Below are 19,819 nucleotides of genomic sequence, written 5' to 3' on the forward strand. Positions count from 1 at the left end.
TATGTGAGTCTTTTCTCCAATTATATAAGTAGTAGATTATTACTTAATGTCTTGTTTATCAGTGGACGTTAGATATTTAGTTAACTAAGTTAGTTCCGATCTTAAGTTGTTGGACAACATCGCTAGAGTCAATCACCACATTCGAAATATTATTCACTTTGGAAGTTGGTGTTACGTCATGGTTTTGTTCTTAGAAGACGTATCGAATGGTGAAGGGAGGAGGAAGTATATAAACTATCATTGACCTCGATTCTGAACGATAAAAGACTATATTGACGGACGGAAACAGAAAATATTTGTCAATTATGATATTCGAGGATGTTAATATAGGTACAAATTAATAAGAACTGATTTTAAAATTCCTAGAATCAATTTGTTAATTTCTATAAAAATATAATAGCAATAATATATTGTCAAGCATTATATTATAATTAAAAAAATAATCATACTTAATTCCGACATGGTTGTTATATCGAAGGTGAAGAAGAGGAGCATGAAGATATTTAGTTTGTTCTTGCTTCCTAGTTTGATGGAGAAGACAGAGGCCACGTACACGTGTTTGGTTTGGGACACATGAATTCAAAAGGAACCACCAAATTTGCATTGCCTCCATAGTGAATAGACTTACTATGACATGACGATTCTAAATCTCTTAAGAAAGTAATGGCTTCTTCCTTCAGGGACCTCACCAGACTCTTCAACGGTCTCTCCCTAATAGCCCATGAATTCGCCAACTGCTCTTTGCCCGCCACAACCGATAATTTCCAAACCCTAATCAAGAAAACCCTCCTTTCCGCCACCGATCTCACCGGCCTCACCAAAGGAAAGCTTCGCCAATTCCCCAACTCTCCACCCTCTGCAAACCCTACAGAGCACACTGCCTCTAGTTCCGTTGTTTTTTTCACCCACGCTAATCCTTCTCAATCTGATTCTACGCCGACGACCACAACACCAACAGTAACAAACGATGACGCTGTTGCCCATTCTCCTTCCGACGCATATAATCGGCAAGCTTCCGATGCAGATGTTTGTGCTGCGGAGGAAGAGAAGAGCGAGGTTTTGACTACTGCTGAAACGGTTAATCAAGGTGCTAGTGGGGAAGTGGCACCTTCGCCGCCGTCGAGGAAACGAAGGCCCCGGGAGAGGAAGGTTCCCGCAACTCCATTTTCTAGGGCTCTTGGGTTGGTGTTGTTTGATTTCGTTTAAAATTCATCACTGGGATACATTATCCGTTGCTGTGAATTGGGATGAATCGCATTTACTATTTCTAACTCATTTGTTTGTTATTATTATTATTATCCACTTGTAGGTTTGCTGGGTTAGGAGCAGGTCTTGCGTGGGGGACACTTCAGGAATCTGCCAAGAGGCTTGCCTTTGGTACGCCTATTTCGCAAGGCAAACAATCTGCACTTTCCCCGTTTTTGTCTGAAAAAAATGCGGAACGTTTGGCTCTTGCACTTTGTAGAATGCGTGGTGCGGCGCTTAAAATTGGGCAGATGTTGAGCATACAGGACGAATCTCTTGTTCCTGCTCCGGTAATGTGACCCTGCCTTTTATGCTTGCAGCTTAATTGGTATCTAAAAGGCTCATCTTAAGTGTGATTGTTTGTAGAGTGTGAAGTAAGGGTGTCTTTTTATGACTTTATCCTTGCAATGTATTTAGTAGGTTAAGATTGCAGTTCTCTTTTACTTTTAATTAAATGAAGGATGGAGACACGTTGCATGGTTTAAAGACAAGCTTATGATGTGCACATATTTATCTTGAATGTGCATCTTGCATATGTAATGGTGATAAGTTGTATTATTGACGTCTTCCTATTTTAGCTGAAGTTGAGCACTAAGGTTGCATTTAATTGAATTTAAATTCATTGCTATATTATTTCCAGTGATGAAAAATCTAAGCACTGGACCTTTGATTGAGTAGAAACAACTTCCAAAGTGTTCCACTGTGAATCATGTTCACAGACAAACCATTAGTCTCTAAATAAATGGTTTCACCCATCAATTTACTTGGTCTTCCCCTATCTCAGTACCTCTAGTCATAGAGTGTTAGGAACCAAGAATTATAAAGAGAAGAAAAGAAAGGTTTTTATTGAATAGAAAGAAAAGAACAAGAAATAGGAGAGCACTCTCTCCTTCAAGGGCTTCCCCTTCACAAAGAGCTAAAGCTCAATCTACAAAAATATTACACACTCCCCTCCCCCTCTCCTTCTTTCTTATTTATATCTAACTAGCAAAACAAATAACTAACTCATGACTATTCTAATTCTAACTAACTCCTCCTCTATGTGTAACCTAACATAGAGCTACCCCCCTTTTGATCTACCATCTTAGCTTGGACTTTTACTGGTCTTCTCTGCACATTCTCAAATCATCTAAGGTAGAAAAAACAGAAATTTGAATGTTGAAATTGTATTAAAGTAAACTATTTATGATTATATAATCAAGGATATTGTTTTCTTTCAATTATTTAAGCAAGGAAAGAGTTGCTGCTGAATGAATTCAGTGATCTCTAATGTGCTCAGTGTATTTAGAGGATTGAATTTTTAAATAGGCTCTAAGTCTTTTTGCTTCAGTACAGCATAATTATGTATGCTGTCCTTGGACGTGGATCACATGTCATTTCATCAGCAGCCAGACATGCTTCCTTCTTTCAATTGTGTTGGAAATCAATATCGACTAGAGATATGACCAAATTATAGTATATAAGTGAGTGCAAACTTCACCTTAACAAGCCGGTTTAGTAAGTTTGAGTTAGACTTAAAGTTCACTTTCTAAGATGGTATCTTAGAACTTATCCTAGTCAAGTTTGTTAAGCTTTTTGTGTCACCCATTGTCGGGTTCCCCCTAGTCTCACGCTCAAGATAACAAATAACTACCAAAGACTGCACAATGGATAAAGATCTCTAACTAGAAATTTTGCCATGATTATGTTTTCGATGTTAATGGTGCTTGTCATCTCAAACTTGCTAATTAAGTTGTGAATCTCTCACTCTTTCTGATTTTTTATTGTGGTTATGATTGTCATATTAGCTGCTAAAAAAAATTCTGCATTGAGGAATCAGTAAACTACTTTTGTTTATACTTTTATTTAACTTTAAATGTAAACTCTTAATTGCAGATTCTGGCTGCATTAGAAATTGTCCGTCAAGGTGCAGATGTGATGCCGAGGAGCCAGCTTAATCAAGTTTTAGATGATGAATTAGGTCCTGGTTGGTCATCAAAACTAATTAGTTTTGATTATGAACCTATAGCTGCTGCAAGTATTGGCCAGGTATTTGTGCTGCTTTTTTTCTGAAGGGGGGGTGGGGAGTTGGCGCATTACATCTCAAAAAGTAAAGAAGCAAGCTAACTTGTAATAAAGACTCCATTACATATCCCAAATAAGCAAGTAAAGCTGATGTGATGGAACGGTCCGAACACTTCAGGCTTCATCATGCATGGCACCCTCCTTAGCTAACCAGTTGGCACACAAATTGGCTACCATAAAAATATGCTGAATGAATAATAGTCAGTCATAGGAGATAATATCTAGAAACCATATGTAAGCAAGTGTATATATGGTCCTTAAAAGTCACCCTTATGAATGAGACCAATGCAAGTGTGTGAATCTGAAATGGCAGAAAATTTTCAGATGCCATTTCCACATTTAATAGGCTCGAGCTGAGCATAGATATTTCAAGAAATGTCATTATAACCAGAAAAGCTGAAGTTGCAGTTTCCTGAATCATCTCTTACCAAACCTCTGAGGCCAGAATATGAGCACCAAAAGCTGTCCAAAGCCACCAAGGTGTAATGAGAATGAGAAACATTACTGCCAGCCTACATTGAGTTTGAGCAAAGTTTGTTAGACAATCGTGCATGTCAATCGTGAGAAAATTAGGTTGATTAACAAACACGGAAACTTCCCAAGCACGATGAGCATAATCACATCCATAAAAAAATAAATGATAGTCTTCTAAGGTGCTCCATTACATCTGTTGAAATGAGAAGATATTAATTCTCTATAAACTCTCATCTCATTTAATGGGAGGGAGTTGTGAAAATTTGGTAAAAGAATGGAGTTTTTTGTTGGACTGCCTGTTTTCAAATCCATTGTGAAGACAAAGAATGAGGTGTGAAAATTAGAGTACTTTTCATTAGCCTACTATAGATTGAGTTAACTAAATATTGACCCAAAAGGTTCACATAACCAAATAAAGGAGTCCTCCACCATGAGTCTCCATAATATCTCGACAAATGCGAGTCACAAGGAAATTCAACTGCTAACTTTGCTCCTTAGATGTGCCATCTTTTTGACATTTTGTCGATTACTTGTTTTGATTTCTTGCATGCCAAATTTTTACATCTATAATTATTTTTCAAATAATTAAAAGTTCAAAACTGCCCGTCAATTCCCCTTTTGGCCTTTCGTTAGTTACTTCACTTTACATGTTAATGAGCCTTTTTCTTTTTCAATTTATTTGTTGAATATCTTGAACTTTGTACCATTGCTGCATAAGATATGTATAAAATCCATTAACAAATCTTTGTCTAACAGCTTAAGCTTTGGTATGGTATTAGTCTCTATGATCAAGTGGTCTTAAGTTCGATTATTAGTGTCCTCATTCTTATAACAAGTTGAATTACAGCAATAGATAAGTGAGCCTGTGCATTGTGCAGACTTCAAATCTGAAATTTTGCATGGGATGGGTGTTTTAGAAATGTATAATAAAAACTATTCTTTAGCCTTCATCTTTCTACGTAAATTTTTGGGAAGTTGGTCTTGGCTATTACAATTCTTTTTTTTTTAATATTAGATTTATAATTATATTTAGTTCTTCAAATTGTAGTCTTAGAAAGTGGTTTAGGCCCAACTCATTTCTGCAAAATAAACTTGTAAGATGAGGATTGTCTTCACTTTTATACTATATTTTGGTACTATTTCTTGTTGATGTAAAATATGGACTTTCCCCAATACATTCATCACCTCCAACACTATTGGGTTTGGTATGTGAATAACATGGTGAATGACCATTTTAGTGGATCTAGGATAGGTTTTGATACCATCTTAGAAAGTGGTTTAGACTTAATTTAATTTTACAAAACTAGCTTGTCAGATGAGGATTGCCCTACTTATATATTGCATTTTGATACTCTATCTAGATGATGTGAGACTAAGATATTTCCTAATATGTGATAGTCATGTTGAACTCAGTCACAAATAAAAATATGTTTATGTAATGAGCTTTGAAAATTCAATTGCGCTTTCCATAAAGTCAGACTGAGGTGACTTTGAACTCTCTAATTCACTTTGGATTCATACTAACATAGAAGTTACTTTAATAAGAGTGCCAAACTTTATATTGGAGCCCTTCTGCCTAGTCTGATAATATTGCCTAATGAGGTTCCTCATGGAATTTAGGTGCATGGAGCTGTCATGAAGGATGGCATGCAAGTTGCAATGAAAATTCAGTACCCTGGTGTTGCAGATAGCATTGATAGTGACATTGAGAATGTGAAGCTTCTTTTAAACTACACAAATCTAATTCCTGAAGGACTTTATCTTGACAGAGCTATAAAGGTGTGTATTTATTAATATAATTCAATCAATTCAGGCATCTTTAGGATTATGTTTATACCAATATTCTCTTTTCATAGTCCTTAAACCCACACATTTTCTATCTTGTCTGTAGGGGTTTGGATCCCTTAGCCCCCTCTCTTCCTTTCATTGAGTGATATGCCTTCTGATTCATCAGTGAGATCCTAAACCATATTCAATCTGTAATAGTTTAATCTGTGTGCATACTTGTGCAATGCTTGAATTAGTACCTCTTTCTTTTCTCCTCTTCACCTTTCTACCATCCACCAAATGTTCCATGTAGTCTGCCGAAAATTGGACCATGTAGTATGATGTTTATCTATTTTTTATATTGATCTGGATTGTCTTACCTATTGTTTAGAAAAAAATGTGTCCATAATTTGACGAATATATGTCTATATATTAAACCTTGCTTTTTAAGTTCTTCCTGTAAATTTTTCTAGGTGGCCAAAGAAGAATTATCTCGCGAGTGTGATTACAGGTTGGAGGCTGCAAATCAGAAGCGGTTCCGAGATCTTCTTACTGGGATAGACGGATTTTATGTTCCAATAGTTGTGGATGATATTTCAAGTAGAAGAGTATTAACTACCGAGCTTGTTTATGGTAATTATAACAACTTTCTCAAGTTCTTGTGATGCATTTTTTATACATCCTTACATGCAGTTTTCTGGTACCATAACTTGCGTAGCCTGCTTAGGCATCTTAAGTGATTCAAAAGAATAAAAATGTATGTGGTGTTCGATGCCGCTGCATTTGACATCCTGTTTAGATGGCAATGCTATCAACTCAACATATATGTAGTATTATTTGCATGAAAGATATAGTTTTCCAGATTGGATAGCAGATTTTCCGTGTAGATGCTCCTATTTTATCTCATAATCTGATTTGCTAGCCAAAACTCAATTATTTCATTTTTTTTTGTAATTCATTAAAAGTGAAAAGAAAGATCGTCTAACTATAGGAAACTTCATGTAATTAATTATATAATTATGTTTGGAGAAATTCTGTCACCTTTAATCAGATAGTTTTATGAACAAAAATTTGTCCATGATGTTTTTAATCATTCTTTGCTCAAGTATTTCGTAACTTTTTTTGAGAGATGCTACTTGTCCTGTTCATTAAACAAGGGATATTTTCATTTTTACTTCAATTTTTTTATTCCATTGGGGGAAAAATATATAGGAATTATTGATTTCTTATTGAGTTTGACAATCAATCTGTTTACACTATTCAGATAAAATAATTAGAATGATATTCTTGTGAACTAAATTTTTTGCTTGTCTTTGAACATGGAGTGGTTTTCTCTTGCTGCAGGAATTACAATTGACAAAGTGGCATCACTTGACCAGGAAACTCGTAATCATATTGGCAAGAAGTTATTAGAACTCACCTTGATGGAGTTATTTGTATTTCGATTTATGCAGGCATGTTACTTTGCCCTGTGTTTATATCTGTGTACGAGTAAAATATTAAAGGCTATTGTTGACATATCGACTCTAGCAACACCAATCGGAGAATTCCGGTGGAAGCATATGAAATTTGAAGTATACTTGATGAATTTTGGTTTAGTTATCATGTTCAGGTGTTGTCTAAGTCAACTGAATATAAGTTACTGTTAAAAGACTTGAGGAATATGACAAAGGATTAGGTCTTAATGAAATTATCATCCTCACTGGCTTAGTATCTATAAATAAATTTCGGTGTTAAATGCAGAGCAGTTAAGGGGAAAAACTTCACCCTATCTGTGCATAGTTCACTTCCTATACACTGTAAAGCAAAACTGATATGGTCTAGTGATGTTATATAAGTGACTAGGCTGCCAGAGTCACCAATACCAATAATACTAGAGCCTAGGTTATTCCATTTTGCAGGTACTGGTTAAATCAGTTGACAGGACATTATACAACATCCTGTCTTCATTTGGTAGCTACTCTTTTTTACTCAAGAGCCTAACACATAACCTTATTACCCCAAATACCAAGTATCTAATAAGATAGTTACAATTAGGTCATATATATATATTGTATATTATGTTCAGGAATTTTACTTTCTATTTTATTTTTTTCATGCATATCTTTTAATGTTAAATGTTTCTTTAAATCACACCTTCAAATATGATTTTGTGATCTCTTCTTAACTTGGAGGGTGTTTTTAATGCAGACCGATCCTAATTGGGGTAATTTCTTATTTGATGAAGCTACAAAGACAATCAATCTAATTGATTTTGGAGCAGCACGGGATTACCCTAAAGTATTTGTTGATGATTATTTAAGAATGGTTGGTTCTCTTTCTAATCAGTCTCTTTATATCAATAACTAAGCTGAGGTTTGAAATCTCCATTGTTTTGTTTCCTCTGTTTAATTTTTATTTTACTCAGTCGGACTTGCCTATATCATACTACAGATATATTAATGATAAAAAATGCTATAAATATACATGACCATTTTTATGGGTCCCACCCTAGTAACTAAAGTGATGATTAGGCTGTTTAAGTTAACATGCTAAAAACTCTTTTAGTGCCCTTTTTCTAATTCAATATTTTCCTGTATGTTTTCATCGTATGGCTTAATAACACTCGATTGCTTGAACCTTCCACAACTAGGTGGGAGGGGTATTGGAGTACTTGACTGTTATACCCTTAAGCTGAGCAGCAAATTCTTCTGGATTCTTATTATTGTTTATGATGCATAATTGATTAGGTTCTAGCATGTGCAAATGGTGATAGCGATGGGGTCATTGAGATGTCCAGGAGACTTGGGTTCCTCACCGGAATGGAATCAGATGTCATGCTAGATGCCCACGTCCAAGCTGGTTTTATTGTGGGTTTGCCATTTTCAAGACCTGGTGGTTTTGATTTCCGATCAAATAACATTACTCAAAGCATTTCTCATCTTGGGGCAACAATGCTCAAGCACAGGCTCACTCCTCCACCTGATGAAGCCTATAGTCTGCACAGAAAGCTTTCCGGTGCTTTTTTGGCATGCATTAAGATTGGGGCCGTTGTCCCGTGTAGGGAACTGCTGCTTGAAGTATACAAACATCATAAGTTTGGTGATGTAAATGAGATATTATCTAGTGGCTCAGTGTCTTCATAGGTTTGTTATTTCCCCAATTATTTTTTCTCAATTATAATAATATGTGGGAAGCTTTTTTTTTTTTTGCCCGAGCTCCTTTGGGGAGTAAATTTTCTCCCTCCCTGTTTGTAACTTTAGGTGTCTATGTAAGAGTTTTTCCCGGATAAATTATTTGAAAGGTGATTGATTTCTTAAGAGTGTTTCGATAAAGAATATTTAGAAGGAATTTTTATTTTTAAGAGGGAATTTATTTTTACATAGAATTTGAAAGATGTTATGATAATATATGTGATTTGAATAGAGAATTTTAAAAGAAATTGTAATTCTATAAATTTATAATATAATTCTATTGAATTTCAAATTTTGTCTGAGCAGTAAATTTTTAGAATTTCTTTATACCCTTTCTCTTTTACAATTGTCTTTTCTTTTCACATTCTCCTAAGGTCAGTCAGTGTCCTGTATGTTTGCCTTCTGTTGGAACATCATTAACTTGGCTGAGAATGCAATGTTGAGGACTTGGTTGAGGTTGAGATATTGTGTGCTCAACATTATTTTTTTATTTAATGTTGACGGAGTTATTCTTAAGCTAAAATTCATCATTATTAATCCGTTTATATTGCTAAGATTTTTTTTTATCAATGTAGAATAGGATTATTTTTTTTGTCAATGTTAACATCAATTATGTTTTTTTGGATAATGTCAAATAAATTTTTTACATGGATTGAAGTTATTTTTAGTTAATGTCAATCGATATTATTTTTTTACCAACTTCAATGAGAGAAGTTATTTCTTAATCAACATTGATTAAGATTTGTTAGGCCAACAATGATATGATTATTTTCCAATCAATGTTAACATAAGTGTTTTATTAAAATAAATATATTGAAAGAAATGTAGCATATTAGTGCAAAAATAATTTGAATTAATTGAGCGTTTATTGTTAGACTAAAAATTATAACTAATAGTTAATACATAACTCTTTCCACTTATACTTAATATATAACACTTTCTACATATATATACTACAACAAGTTTTTTCTTAATAATTATCTTGTTATGAATCAATTTCTTTCTTTGATTCTAACTTGGTTCACATGTTAGAAAACAATTGATGTAACATGAACTTTAGTTCTAATATTAATTCAAACTTTTAGTTCTGATATTAATTTACAATATTATTATTTATTAAATAACATTCTCATTTCGATACTTTTAATTATTAAATATTTTTAATGTTAAAATATGTTTTTTTTATTTGGTTGTAATATAGAAAAAAATGAAACTTAATAAATCTAAATTATTTTATCTAAATAAAATATTTAAAAAATGAAACAATTAAACATTGTGTTTGGATTTTTTCCAATAATTTTGTTATAAACATGTGATGCGAATAGTCATCAATTATATTATAACAAATTGGTGCAAGTATTACTTAAACGATATGAACTTAATAAATTAGTGGCTTCTTCTTCCTGCTTCCCTACGTTTTTCTTCCTGCACCCCCACAATTTTGTAAATCCCAAAACTGATCTTCACCTTTTATTTAAAAAAACTAGAGTTTTTTAGGTTACCGGATTCATCAATCCGGAAGTGTGCTACGGATTCATCAATCCGGGAGTGTGCTACGGATTCATCAATCCGGAAGTGATTTGTGTTTTTTTTCAAATAAAGGGGTGTTTCGAAAGCAACTTGTTGATTTTCGGATTGCTGAATCTGGAAGTCTAATTTTTGTTATGGATTGATGGATTCGGAAGATTACCGGATTCACCAATTCAGAAGATTACCGGATTCACCAATCCGGAATGCAAAAAAAAAATGCGGATTTCCTATTCCGTAAAATTACCAAATTGCATTGTCCGGAAGAAGAAAGAGTAGTGTGGGTCTTATGTGTATTTTGGAATTTTTAAAAAATAATAGGAATATTTTTGTCTTTACATTACATGGGGGTGCAGGAAGAAAAACGTAGGGGTGCAGGAAGAAACTGCCTAAATTAGTTTGGGGAATTTGCACCGTGGCCCAATAAAATCAACATTTGCATTAAAAATTAGGTAAGTACAATTGGGTAATGTCACATAATGATAAGCATTAAAAATAAGCTAAGTAAAGGGGAGCTGAGAACTTGTAATACATAGTAATAACTATATATAGTTTGTAATGTATTTTAAATATTATGAGACATAAAGTACTGTTTATAACTATTAAAACCATTAAATCCCTTTTGTATATAGATACTGCAACCCTACTTTTGCGAAGAATCAATCCCCGCTATAAGTGGTGGTCACACCAAAACTTTGGGAATTACATTGCTTTTATCCCATAGGTCCACCCAATACACACAAAAAGTAAACCTAATTATTTAACACATTACTTGCGCTTCTAGTTATTTAACACTCTTAACACTAAAATTAGTTTTTTTTTATGAAAGTGGGATAATTTTTTTCTTTTCTTATTAAAATAATATATTTTATTTAAAAAAATTATGAATGTTGAAAATAATGTTAGTGTGACATGATATTTTTATACAACTTCAGTTTAACCAATTTAAATTAAAATCGTGTTATTTTGGTATAATTTTATTTTGACATATCAGAAATTATGTCATTTAAAAATTATGTCATTTAAATTAAGTTCTTATGATTTTTTTTATATCTGTAATTTTTCCAGAAATATCTTTATTTTAGTAAAAAAAAATTAACCCATGTAAAAATTCATATATTATAAAAAAAATTATTAAAAGCATTAAAAATGGGTATTTATCTTTTTAGAGAATAATGGAATATCTATTTGTTTATTTAATATAATGAATGATATTTGGTAAAGTAAAAGAAAGAAAACCTAAACGGGAAGCGTAATTAATAGATTTAATGATAAGAAACAGGAAAATCTTGACACCCTTTAATAATAGATGCAATTTAACGTGATTGGCTCCGTCAGTGCCTTGGATTAGTAATGACAATCATTGTGTTGTTGGTGTTAGCAAATAATTTTTGTTTCCTATAGCCCACAAAAAAAGGGGCAGAAAATAAATGGGTTCAGAATGAAGATGTAGCGTAATTTTGAAGACATGATAAATTATTAAACTTTATGATGGTGAATGGTGTTTGTGTGAAGAAAAAGAACACAATGAATATTAGGAGATGGGTCTACCATATTTTGTGTCGGTTCATGCGAAGAGAAACGGCCAACGGTTGTTATTATTTAAAGCAAATAAATAGTGAAAGAGATAAATGGAGTGAGTGAATAACTGCGGAGAGTGGAAAAAACATTGTTGTCAGCTTCATTAAGATGATGACAATGAAGCTGCTTTTGGTAGCAGTTGAACTTGCATGCTTAGTTTCTGGGATCTTCTCCTTTGGATCTGAAACACTGTCTCAGCTTTCTTTCTTAGAAAATGGTGTCGTTTCAACTCGCCCTTCTTCATCTCAACCTCAACCTCAACCTCTTATGGTCGACCTCACTCTCATTCAAGGAGCTCATTCTAAAGGAGCTGGTCTCTCTCTCTTTCTCTCTGTTAATTTTTACTAAGTGGCTTCTTTGTGTGATGTGTTTCTTGCTGAAAATTACATTTTGAGCTTCTCTGTTAGTGCTACTCTCTGGGTACTTCACATTGCAATTCTTTGTATCGTGTTTCATCATCTTTAATTTGCTGGTTTTTGTGGGTTGTAAACATTAATTTTAGTGGGTTGATTTCCTTGTATGAGAGTCTTGCATATAACTAATATACCTTTGAGTTATTACATGAAACTCCACATTTTCTAGGTAACCCTCATTTCTTGTTTCTGCTTTAAAATTATGCCAGAGCTGTTGCGCTAATGTTTTCTCTAGTTTGCCTAATTACTTTGCTAGACTTGTATTTCTTTGCTTTTCTCTTGCCAATTCTTTCATTCTTAGAGATTGCTCACTTATAATCAGGATTCTTAGTTATGAGATACCTTTTGCCTCCCTTGCTTAAATTCTTTGCTTACAGCTCCACGCTAACATCCCTATTTGTCTCTGCAATGTGTTTATGGTTTTTGTTGATTACTGTCTGAGTATGCCCCGTATTTGTATGGAACTGCATATGCTTTTTAAATGACCTGATACTCGAAGGGTAGACTTCATTATTCGTATAATGCTTGTTTGAATTGGTTGAGTTTTCATAATTGACGGAAAGTTGAAAAGATTAAAGATTGTCTCATGCATAATTTCTTACTTGATTTGAAATCGTGCAAATAAGTTGTTTTTTTCCCTATAATGCCAGTCTGTTTGGATGGAACATTGCCTGGTTACCATTTGGATCGTGGATTTGGATCTGGTGCAGATAGTTGGCTTGTTCATTTGGAGGTAAAGAATGTTCAAGGTTTAATATAGTTTCTAAATTTTTCCCCATCGTTCAACCCACTCATTGTCCTATATTAAGAAGGTAGACTGTGTAGAAAAAAGTTAATATTTGGAGTCTTTATTTAACCATACTGATACTTTTTTAATACCTGCAGGGGGGAGGATGGTGTAATACCATCAGAAATTGTGTCTATAGAAAAAATACTCGTCGTGGCTCCTCAAAATTCATGGAAAATCAAATACCATTCACGGGAATATTGAGCAACAAACCTGAAGAAAACCCTGGTTTCTCCCTTGACCTTAAGCATGCATGCATTTTTTACCTGTAATTCATTTAAATTCTTCCCTCCTCGAGGCTACAACTTATGTATATTCAAGCCCATGTTCTTTCATTTTTCTGCATGTAATCTTCCTCGGACAGATTTCTTTAATTGGAACAGAGTTAAGTTACGGTATTGTGATGGGGCATCTTTCAGTGGAGATGGTGAAGATGAGGTTAGTGAGAGGAATATACTTGGCTTTTTATGAATAACGGTATTGTAATGGAGTGTTTTATGAATGAAATATGATCTCTTTGTCTTTGCTTATATCTTAAGGAAATAATTGCTTTTGTAAATCTCCCAAACTATTGCTCTTGGAGATTGTTTAAGACCATATAAGGTCTTCTTTAGGAGGCATGCCGCATTTCTTCCACTGTGAGTTTTAAATCCGGCAGGAATCTCCATGTACACTTGTTTTCTAAAGCTTCATGAAGAAAGACATTCTTCACATCCAACTGGTGTTATTCTCATCCAAAATGAGCTACTAGAGCAAGAACAACTCCAACTATATTCTTCTTTGCTACAAGAGACAAAGTTTCTTTCTAATGCATCATTCTTCTCTCTCATGGCTTCTTGAACTGAGTTAGGAATTTCTATGACATCAATGACAACAACAAAGCTTCAATGTCTATTAGAGAGATTGTCAGTACATACATATTGAGAAATGGGATATTTAACACACAATCTTTTTTTCTTTCTCAAAATAATGGGTAATTCTCAGTAACACTTACCTCCTCACTATTGCCTTTTAGGTTCCTCCTCTCCAAGTCAAACAACTCTTCTTACTCTGGAGTCAAAGTGGGTTGTTTTCTTTGATATTTTTTGCCAAATAATTTGTCTTCCTTTTCCTCACTATGGCTTGGTTCAAACCCATTTGTGGTGGCTTCATCACTTGGATCTTAAGCATCCTGCAAAGATAGATATGGTAATGACAAAAAGGACAACTTCTTCACTTCTAGTGTTTTCTCCCCCTAAAGCATATATAGGGTTGACAAAAGAGGAATATGTTTCATGAAAGGTGACATCTATGGTGATATAGACATGACGAATCTTAGGATAATAACATTTGTACCATTTTCTATTAGGAGGATACCCAATAAATACACATTTAAGAGCTATAAGATCTAATAATTTATTGCGGTTAGGATTATGATAGTGAAAAAAAAAAATGACAGACATTCAAATTCTCGACCAAGTAGACTTGACACTAGGGAAGTATTGGAAACAAAAGACAAAAATTGATTCAATAGGACTAACATTATTTAAGATATGAATGGGTAACCTGTTGTTGAGATATTTAGCGGTTTACACAACTTCTTCATAATAGGTTTTGGGAACAAACATCTGGGAAAGGAAGGCTCTGGCTACCTCTAGAAGTTTCTGCTACTCCATTTTGTTGTGGAGTGTTATGCATGTTAGTTCATGAACAATACCATTGAGACAAAAATTTGGAGAATTCTTGATTCACCTATTCAATACCATATCAAACCTTCCAAATTGATTTTGGACAAGACGGAAAAAATTAACAAAAATTTGAAAGTCCTAAGATTTACCTTGTACCATATATGGGACAAGATGCACGATGATGTTTTGACAGTTGACAAATATCACATTTGAAATACTCAACGGACTTTGAAGTGAACAAATGAGGGAACATGTATTTTATAATGTTAAAGGAAGGATGACAAGTCTTTTATGGTGAAGTCATACTTGGGAATTTTCCCATATTTCTGATGCTGCTTGTTGGCTTATAACAATCACAACCTACTATGTTCCTTAGCAATTAAAATCATCTTCCTTGTGGTAAGGTCCTGAAATACATAATAATAAGAGAAATAATTATTGAAAATTCAACTGTTTTGTAAGTTTTTGTATAGAGACAATATTATTGGTCAATTGTGGGATGTATAAAACATCCTTTAATACAATGGATGATTCTAAAGTTATATTCCTGAATCCATATATGGGTACATTATCATCATTTGCTACTATAACAAGTTGTTCTCTGGTATCTTGACATATGAATTGAAGAGCTTAGGAAAAGGAGTCATGCAATCACTTGCTCTTGAATCAAAATACCAACTCCTGAATCAAGAATCCAAACACCATGAGACAAAGGGTCAATATTGTTGAATTGAAGGTACTCTTACCTTTCATGGGTAGGGTATAGGGTATATGATAAAGAGGATAGTCATTGATTCAATCAGTGTTCCTCTCTAAAAGCTTAGATACCATACATTGAAAAACATAAAACAAAGAGATAATAAAAATTCAACCCTTATAACTTTGACTCCTAACAAAAAAAATTGTTTGGCAAAAGGAACAAATCAAAATTAAATAAGACATCACTACCCCCTTGGCTCTCAAGAGGTCCCGATGACCCTACCGTGGTGGCGGTGAGTGGGGCACACCTTTCTAGCCCACCACTAATGTCAACTGGCTAACAACAACACCGATGGTTGTTAACAAACCAGCGAAATTAGGGTTCCCAATACCAGGAGCTCTGATACCAACTTGAGCAATGTAAGAAAATAAAAAATTATTTTATTGATAACAATCACACCAATTATATTCTCGTCATCCCCATTTGTAATAATCAAATCTTTAAAAAAGGAAATAAAAATATGTTATAATAAATAGGAAGATTCTAAAAGATGGTTTTTCCTAATTACTAAGTGTGAGTTGGGAGTCCAATAATGGGTGAAGATGAGGGAGATACACAATATGTAAGAAGAAAGAACTACAAATCTTAAGGTTTTGGATTGTACATCGTGATTTCTTATATGGGCTGACTCATAGGTTATCAATATTAATTCCTCAGAATGTTCCCTTAAAAGAACCCAATAATTGGCGGCTGGAAAGTATTAGACAAGTAAAATACTTGAATTGTAGAGGGAGGTTGATAGAAATTCAAGTGAATCTGGAAGTCCTACATTGGGCGAAGATAAGCGAGATAAACAATATATAAGGAGAAAAACATGCAAACTCATTTTCTTATATTGGTTGGCTCAGGCTTATCAAATCTCCCCCATGTTTCCTCTTAAACAACCCGACATCTAAGAATGTGATAAATAGTAGTGGCACACAAATTTTCAAAATTCTAGTATGCTATCGTATAAATTATTTAAAATGCAAAAATAACAAACGTATTTTGTATTTTTTTTTAATATTTGCTATAACTTTTCTAATGAACAACTTTCTCTTACATACCCTTTAGTGCTGACAAACTAGTTATTTTTTAAAAGATCCTTTATTTGGAATTTGTATTTGCAATGATACGTGGATTCCGTTCTTCTTTCAGTCTGCACAGCTTCAATTTCGAGGACAAAAAATATGGCTAGCTGCAATGGAGGAATTAATGTCGAAAGGAATGCAAAAAGCCAACCAGGTTTCCCATTTTTCTTTATATTGTTTTTCAGTCTTTTCATATGCATCAATGCCAATCAACAAATGAATATCAGGCACTTCTCTCTGGATGCTCTGCGGGTGGTCTGGCATCTATAATACATTGTGATGAGTTCAGGAGCTTATTTCCAGAATCTTCCAAAGTGAAATGTTTGAGTGATGCAGGTTTCTTTCTTGATGCGTAAGTTTTATATTTTCCATTATACATTCTCTAAACTGTTCCCTTTCCCAGAAACTAACTGGGTATAATTAATGATCTATTCAATCATGTAGAATTGATGTATCTGGGGGACGCACACTGAGGAATCTGTTTGGAGGTGTGGTTCAGTTACAGGTAGCATTTAGTTTAGTTATGTAGTAAAATATTTTTTAATCGACATTAATAATCAATAATGAGATTAGTGGATTTATGCCATTAACTTAGCTTATATGATTTATCATCAATGATGGGATTAGCAAGGACCAAACAGTTGACAGCTTTCGTCATACAGAGTTTGATACATAAAGATTGTGTCCCTATAAAACAACTTTATCTGTATATTCTTTCATTGCTTTTACTTTTTTGACGTAAGGTTAATAAAACCTGTACAAATATGTCATGTGGGTGATGTTTTGAAATTGTAGGATGTACAAAAAAATCTTCCAAAAAGTTGTCTCAACCAACTAGACCCAACTTCGGTAATTCTTATTCTGGATGCCATGCTATTCAAAACTTGAAATTACTTTAGACATACAATTTTTAATAGTGTGGTGTCTCTTTCCACAGTGCTTCTTTCCTCAGAATATGATCGAACATATTGAAACCCCGTTGTTTCTACTCAACACAGCTTATGATGTTTGGCAGGTAACATGACTCTGTACATTGTTTCTCCCGTATAATGTTAATGATGTGCCCGATTATATGCTAATTACAAAGAACACATAACTTCACTTGTCCTCTAAGTTCCAATGACATGGACGCCATAAGTTCTAGCTTGACTAATTTATTGTCTGAGCTTGCCCTTTGCCTCAAATGGTTCCCATAGTAATTTCTTCTTTTGTACAATTGGATTCAACATTTCACAAGCCTAGGAGTTGGACATTTTACCTTCCTCCGATTAAAAACCTGGGCACAGTCAAACCAGGAATAGCAATGACTATGATCATTGATGTCACACTTTAGTTATTTGTTACAGGCGCTTCAACTTGATTACTGCTACTTTTTATACGATGTGAACTTTGTTTTCATCAGGTCCAAGCCAGTTTAGCACCACCTTCTGCTGACCGCCTTGGCTCTTGGAATGAATGCAAATCCAACCATGCAAATTGTAGCTCATCTCAAATTCAGTTCCTCCAAGGTTATTTCAATCTCCTATTGTGAATTATGCATGGAAATTTATGTTCATATTTGAAAATTTCTAATTTTCGTTTAATAAATGGTATATCTACTAACATGAATAATTCACAGCAATTAAGGTACATCTCAATAATCCCATTTTGTAACTTATCATATCTCTTCTTTGAAGCAGACTTCAGAAACCAAATGCTGAGTGACATTAAAGACTTCTCAAAGTCATCTCAAACTGGACTATTCATAAATTCTTGTTTTGCTCATTGTCAGTCTGAGAGACAGGAGACATGGTTTGCTGATGACTCTCCCCTTATTGAGGACAAGGTTTATGCTCAATTTAGATTTCCCTTGTTTTAAAGATAGATAAATTATCAGGTAGTGTGAGATCCACCACATGTTCAATTTATGAGAAATAATCAATAATACTTAACTAGGTGTAGGAGATTAACAAAGACCATAATGATCCTAGACCAACCTAATGAAGATTAAGACAACATAGTAGGATTTAGGAAATTATAAGAGATTTATGGGGTAATGTTCAATTATGTCTGTACGGACTTCAGACTAAGTTCTTTCCAAAAACTATTTCTTTTACTGCAAACACAGATTTGATCAGTCCAACACCAAACACTTTAATGCCTTGGATGAAATATTAATAATTCACTACTCAAGCTTTGCCTTTCTCGCTTTTTGTTTATTGCACTCTGAAAATAATAATCTTTTACTATGCAGCCAATTGCAGTAGCTGTTGGAGACTGGTATTTTGATCGAGAAGTTGTCAAAGCTATTGACTGTGCTTACCCGTGTGACAGCAGCTGCCATAATCTGGTGTTTAACTTTAAGTGAGCAAAATTTGTTGTCTCCTCATTACATTTTAATTCTTGAAATTGCAATGAGCATTCAACAATCAACATTCATAAATTATTATGGAAAGTCATTCTTAGCTGAGGATGCAATTGATTAACTATCATCATTTTTCACTGATAAGTTATGTCAACAAGACTCATTAGATCTCATTTTTCTACTTTTGGTAAGAATATATAAAATATAAAATTCGTATAAAAAGACCACGAAAAATTGAAACCTGATTTAACGAAGGAGTATAGAACTTCCATGCCACTTGAAAAGGAACCCTGTAACATTTCTGAATTCTGAGTTCTTGCAAGCTCTTGCCAGATATGATGATTGTGTTGATCTTGTACATGACTCGTTAGTTATCTTCAATTTGTGAGTAATTATCATAATGAGAAAATGAATATATCACAATCATTTCAACCTATTTTGTGAGCAATTTTGCATTAATCGAAGGATGATAACGTACGGTGTGCGCAAACATGTCTAAACTAACATTCTAATAGAGATAAGTACAATTAAGATTAAAAAAAAGTAATAAGCAAATTTTCTATATTTTTTCTTTGGATCTAATTATTCAATTACTTTTGATCATTCTAATGTTACTTATTTGAAGCGACGTTTTTACTTTGTTAAAATCTTAATTTTTCTAACACTGAAACATTCCTATGATCTCCAATAAATTTTTTTGGTAAATATTGCTAAGTAATATTAGTAATACAATCACTTGTTTAATTGATTGTAAAGATATATACTATTGATCTACTTGATGTTATGTTATTATTATTATAAATGAGTTGTATATGAATTTAAAGAAGCTGTTAAAATAATAATTTTGGTATCAAAATTTCTCTATCTAATTTTCTATTTGTACATTTCAAAAGAGGGACCTGGTGAAGATCTAAATGTCAATCAATTTATAAAGTACACAAAACCGT

At 33.6% G+C, this 19,819-nt stretch overlaps 2 protein-coding genes across 2 annotated transcripts; both read left to right on the forward strand.

Annotated features, from left to right (window-relative positions):
• Positions 1 to 451: 451 nt before the first annotated feature.
• Positions 452 to 8,849, forward strand: LOC137830146 (protein ABC transporter 1, mitochondrial). The gene is made up of 8 exons (XM_068637312.1): positions 452 to 1,181; positions 1,310 to 1,535; positions 3,121 to 3,273; positions 5,404 to 5,562; positions 6,024 to 6,183; positions 6,895 to 7,004; positions 7,741 to 7,857; positions 8,280 to 8,849. The coding sequence occupies exons 1-8, from the start codon at positions 664 to 666 to the stop codon at positions 8,673 to 8,675; spliced, it is 1,839 nt and encodes a 612-aa protein (XP_068493413.1). The 5' UTR covers positions 452 to 663; the 3' UTR covers positions 8,676 to 8,849.
• Positions 8,850 to 11,786: 2,937 nt separating this feature from the next.
• Positions 11,787 to 19,016, forward strand: LOC137830147 (pectin acetylesterase 6-like). The gene is made up of 12 exons (XM_068637313.1): positions 11,787 to 12,144; positions 12,895 to 12,977; positions 13,130 to 13,259; positions 13,396 to 13,469; positions 16,596 to 16,682; positions 16,756 to 16,880; positions 16,973 to 17,033; positions 17,324 to 17,377; positions 17,466 to 17,543; positions 17,931 to 18,036; positions 18,208 to 18,353; positions 18,762 to 19,016. Exons 1-12 carry the CDS (start codon positions 11,940 to 11,942, stop codon positions 18,873 to 18,875), a joined length of 1,263 nt encoding a protein of 420 aa, XP_068493414.1. The 5' UTR covers positions 11,787 to 11,939; the 3' UTR covers positions 18,876 to 19,016.
• The last annotated feature ends 803 nt before the right edge of the window (positions 19,017 to 19,819 follow it).

Source organism: Phaseolus vulgaris, chromosome 7, assembly GCF_000499845.2.
Source record: "Phaseolus vulgaris cultivar G19833 chromosome 7, P. vulgaris v2.0, whole genome shotgun sequence".
NCBI classification, from domain to species: Eukaryota; Viridiplantae; Streptophyta; class Magnoliopsida; order Fabales; family Fabaceae; genus Phaseolus; species Phaseolus vulgaris.

Coding starts and splice junctions, on each gene's coding strand:
- LOC137830146 (XM_068637312.1), top strand. CDS start 664: ATGGCTTCTTCCTTCAGGGACCTCACCAGACTCTTCAACGGTCTCTCC. Junction 3,274..5,403: donor CTGCTGCAAGTATTGGCCAG/GTATTTGTGCTG, acceptor CATGGAATTTAG/GTGCATGGAGCTGTCATGAA. Junction 7,005..7,740: donor TTGTATTTCGATTTATGCAG/GCATGTTACTTT, acceptor TTTTTAATGCAG/ACCGATCCTAATTGGGGTAA.
- LOC137830147 (XM_068637313.1), top strand. CDS start 11,940: ATGATGACAATGAAGCTGCTTTTGGTAGCAGTTGAACTTGCATGCTTA. Junction 17,378..17,465: donor ACCAACTAGACCCAACTTCG/GTAATTCTTATT, acceptor CTCTTTCCACAG/TGCTTCTTTCCTCAGAATAT. Junction 18,037..18,207: donor TCAAATTCAGTTCCTCCAAG/GTTATTTCAATC, acceptor TCTTTGAAGCAG/ACTTCAGAAACCAAATGCTG.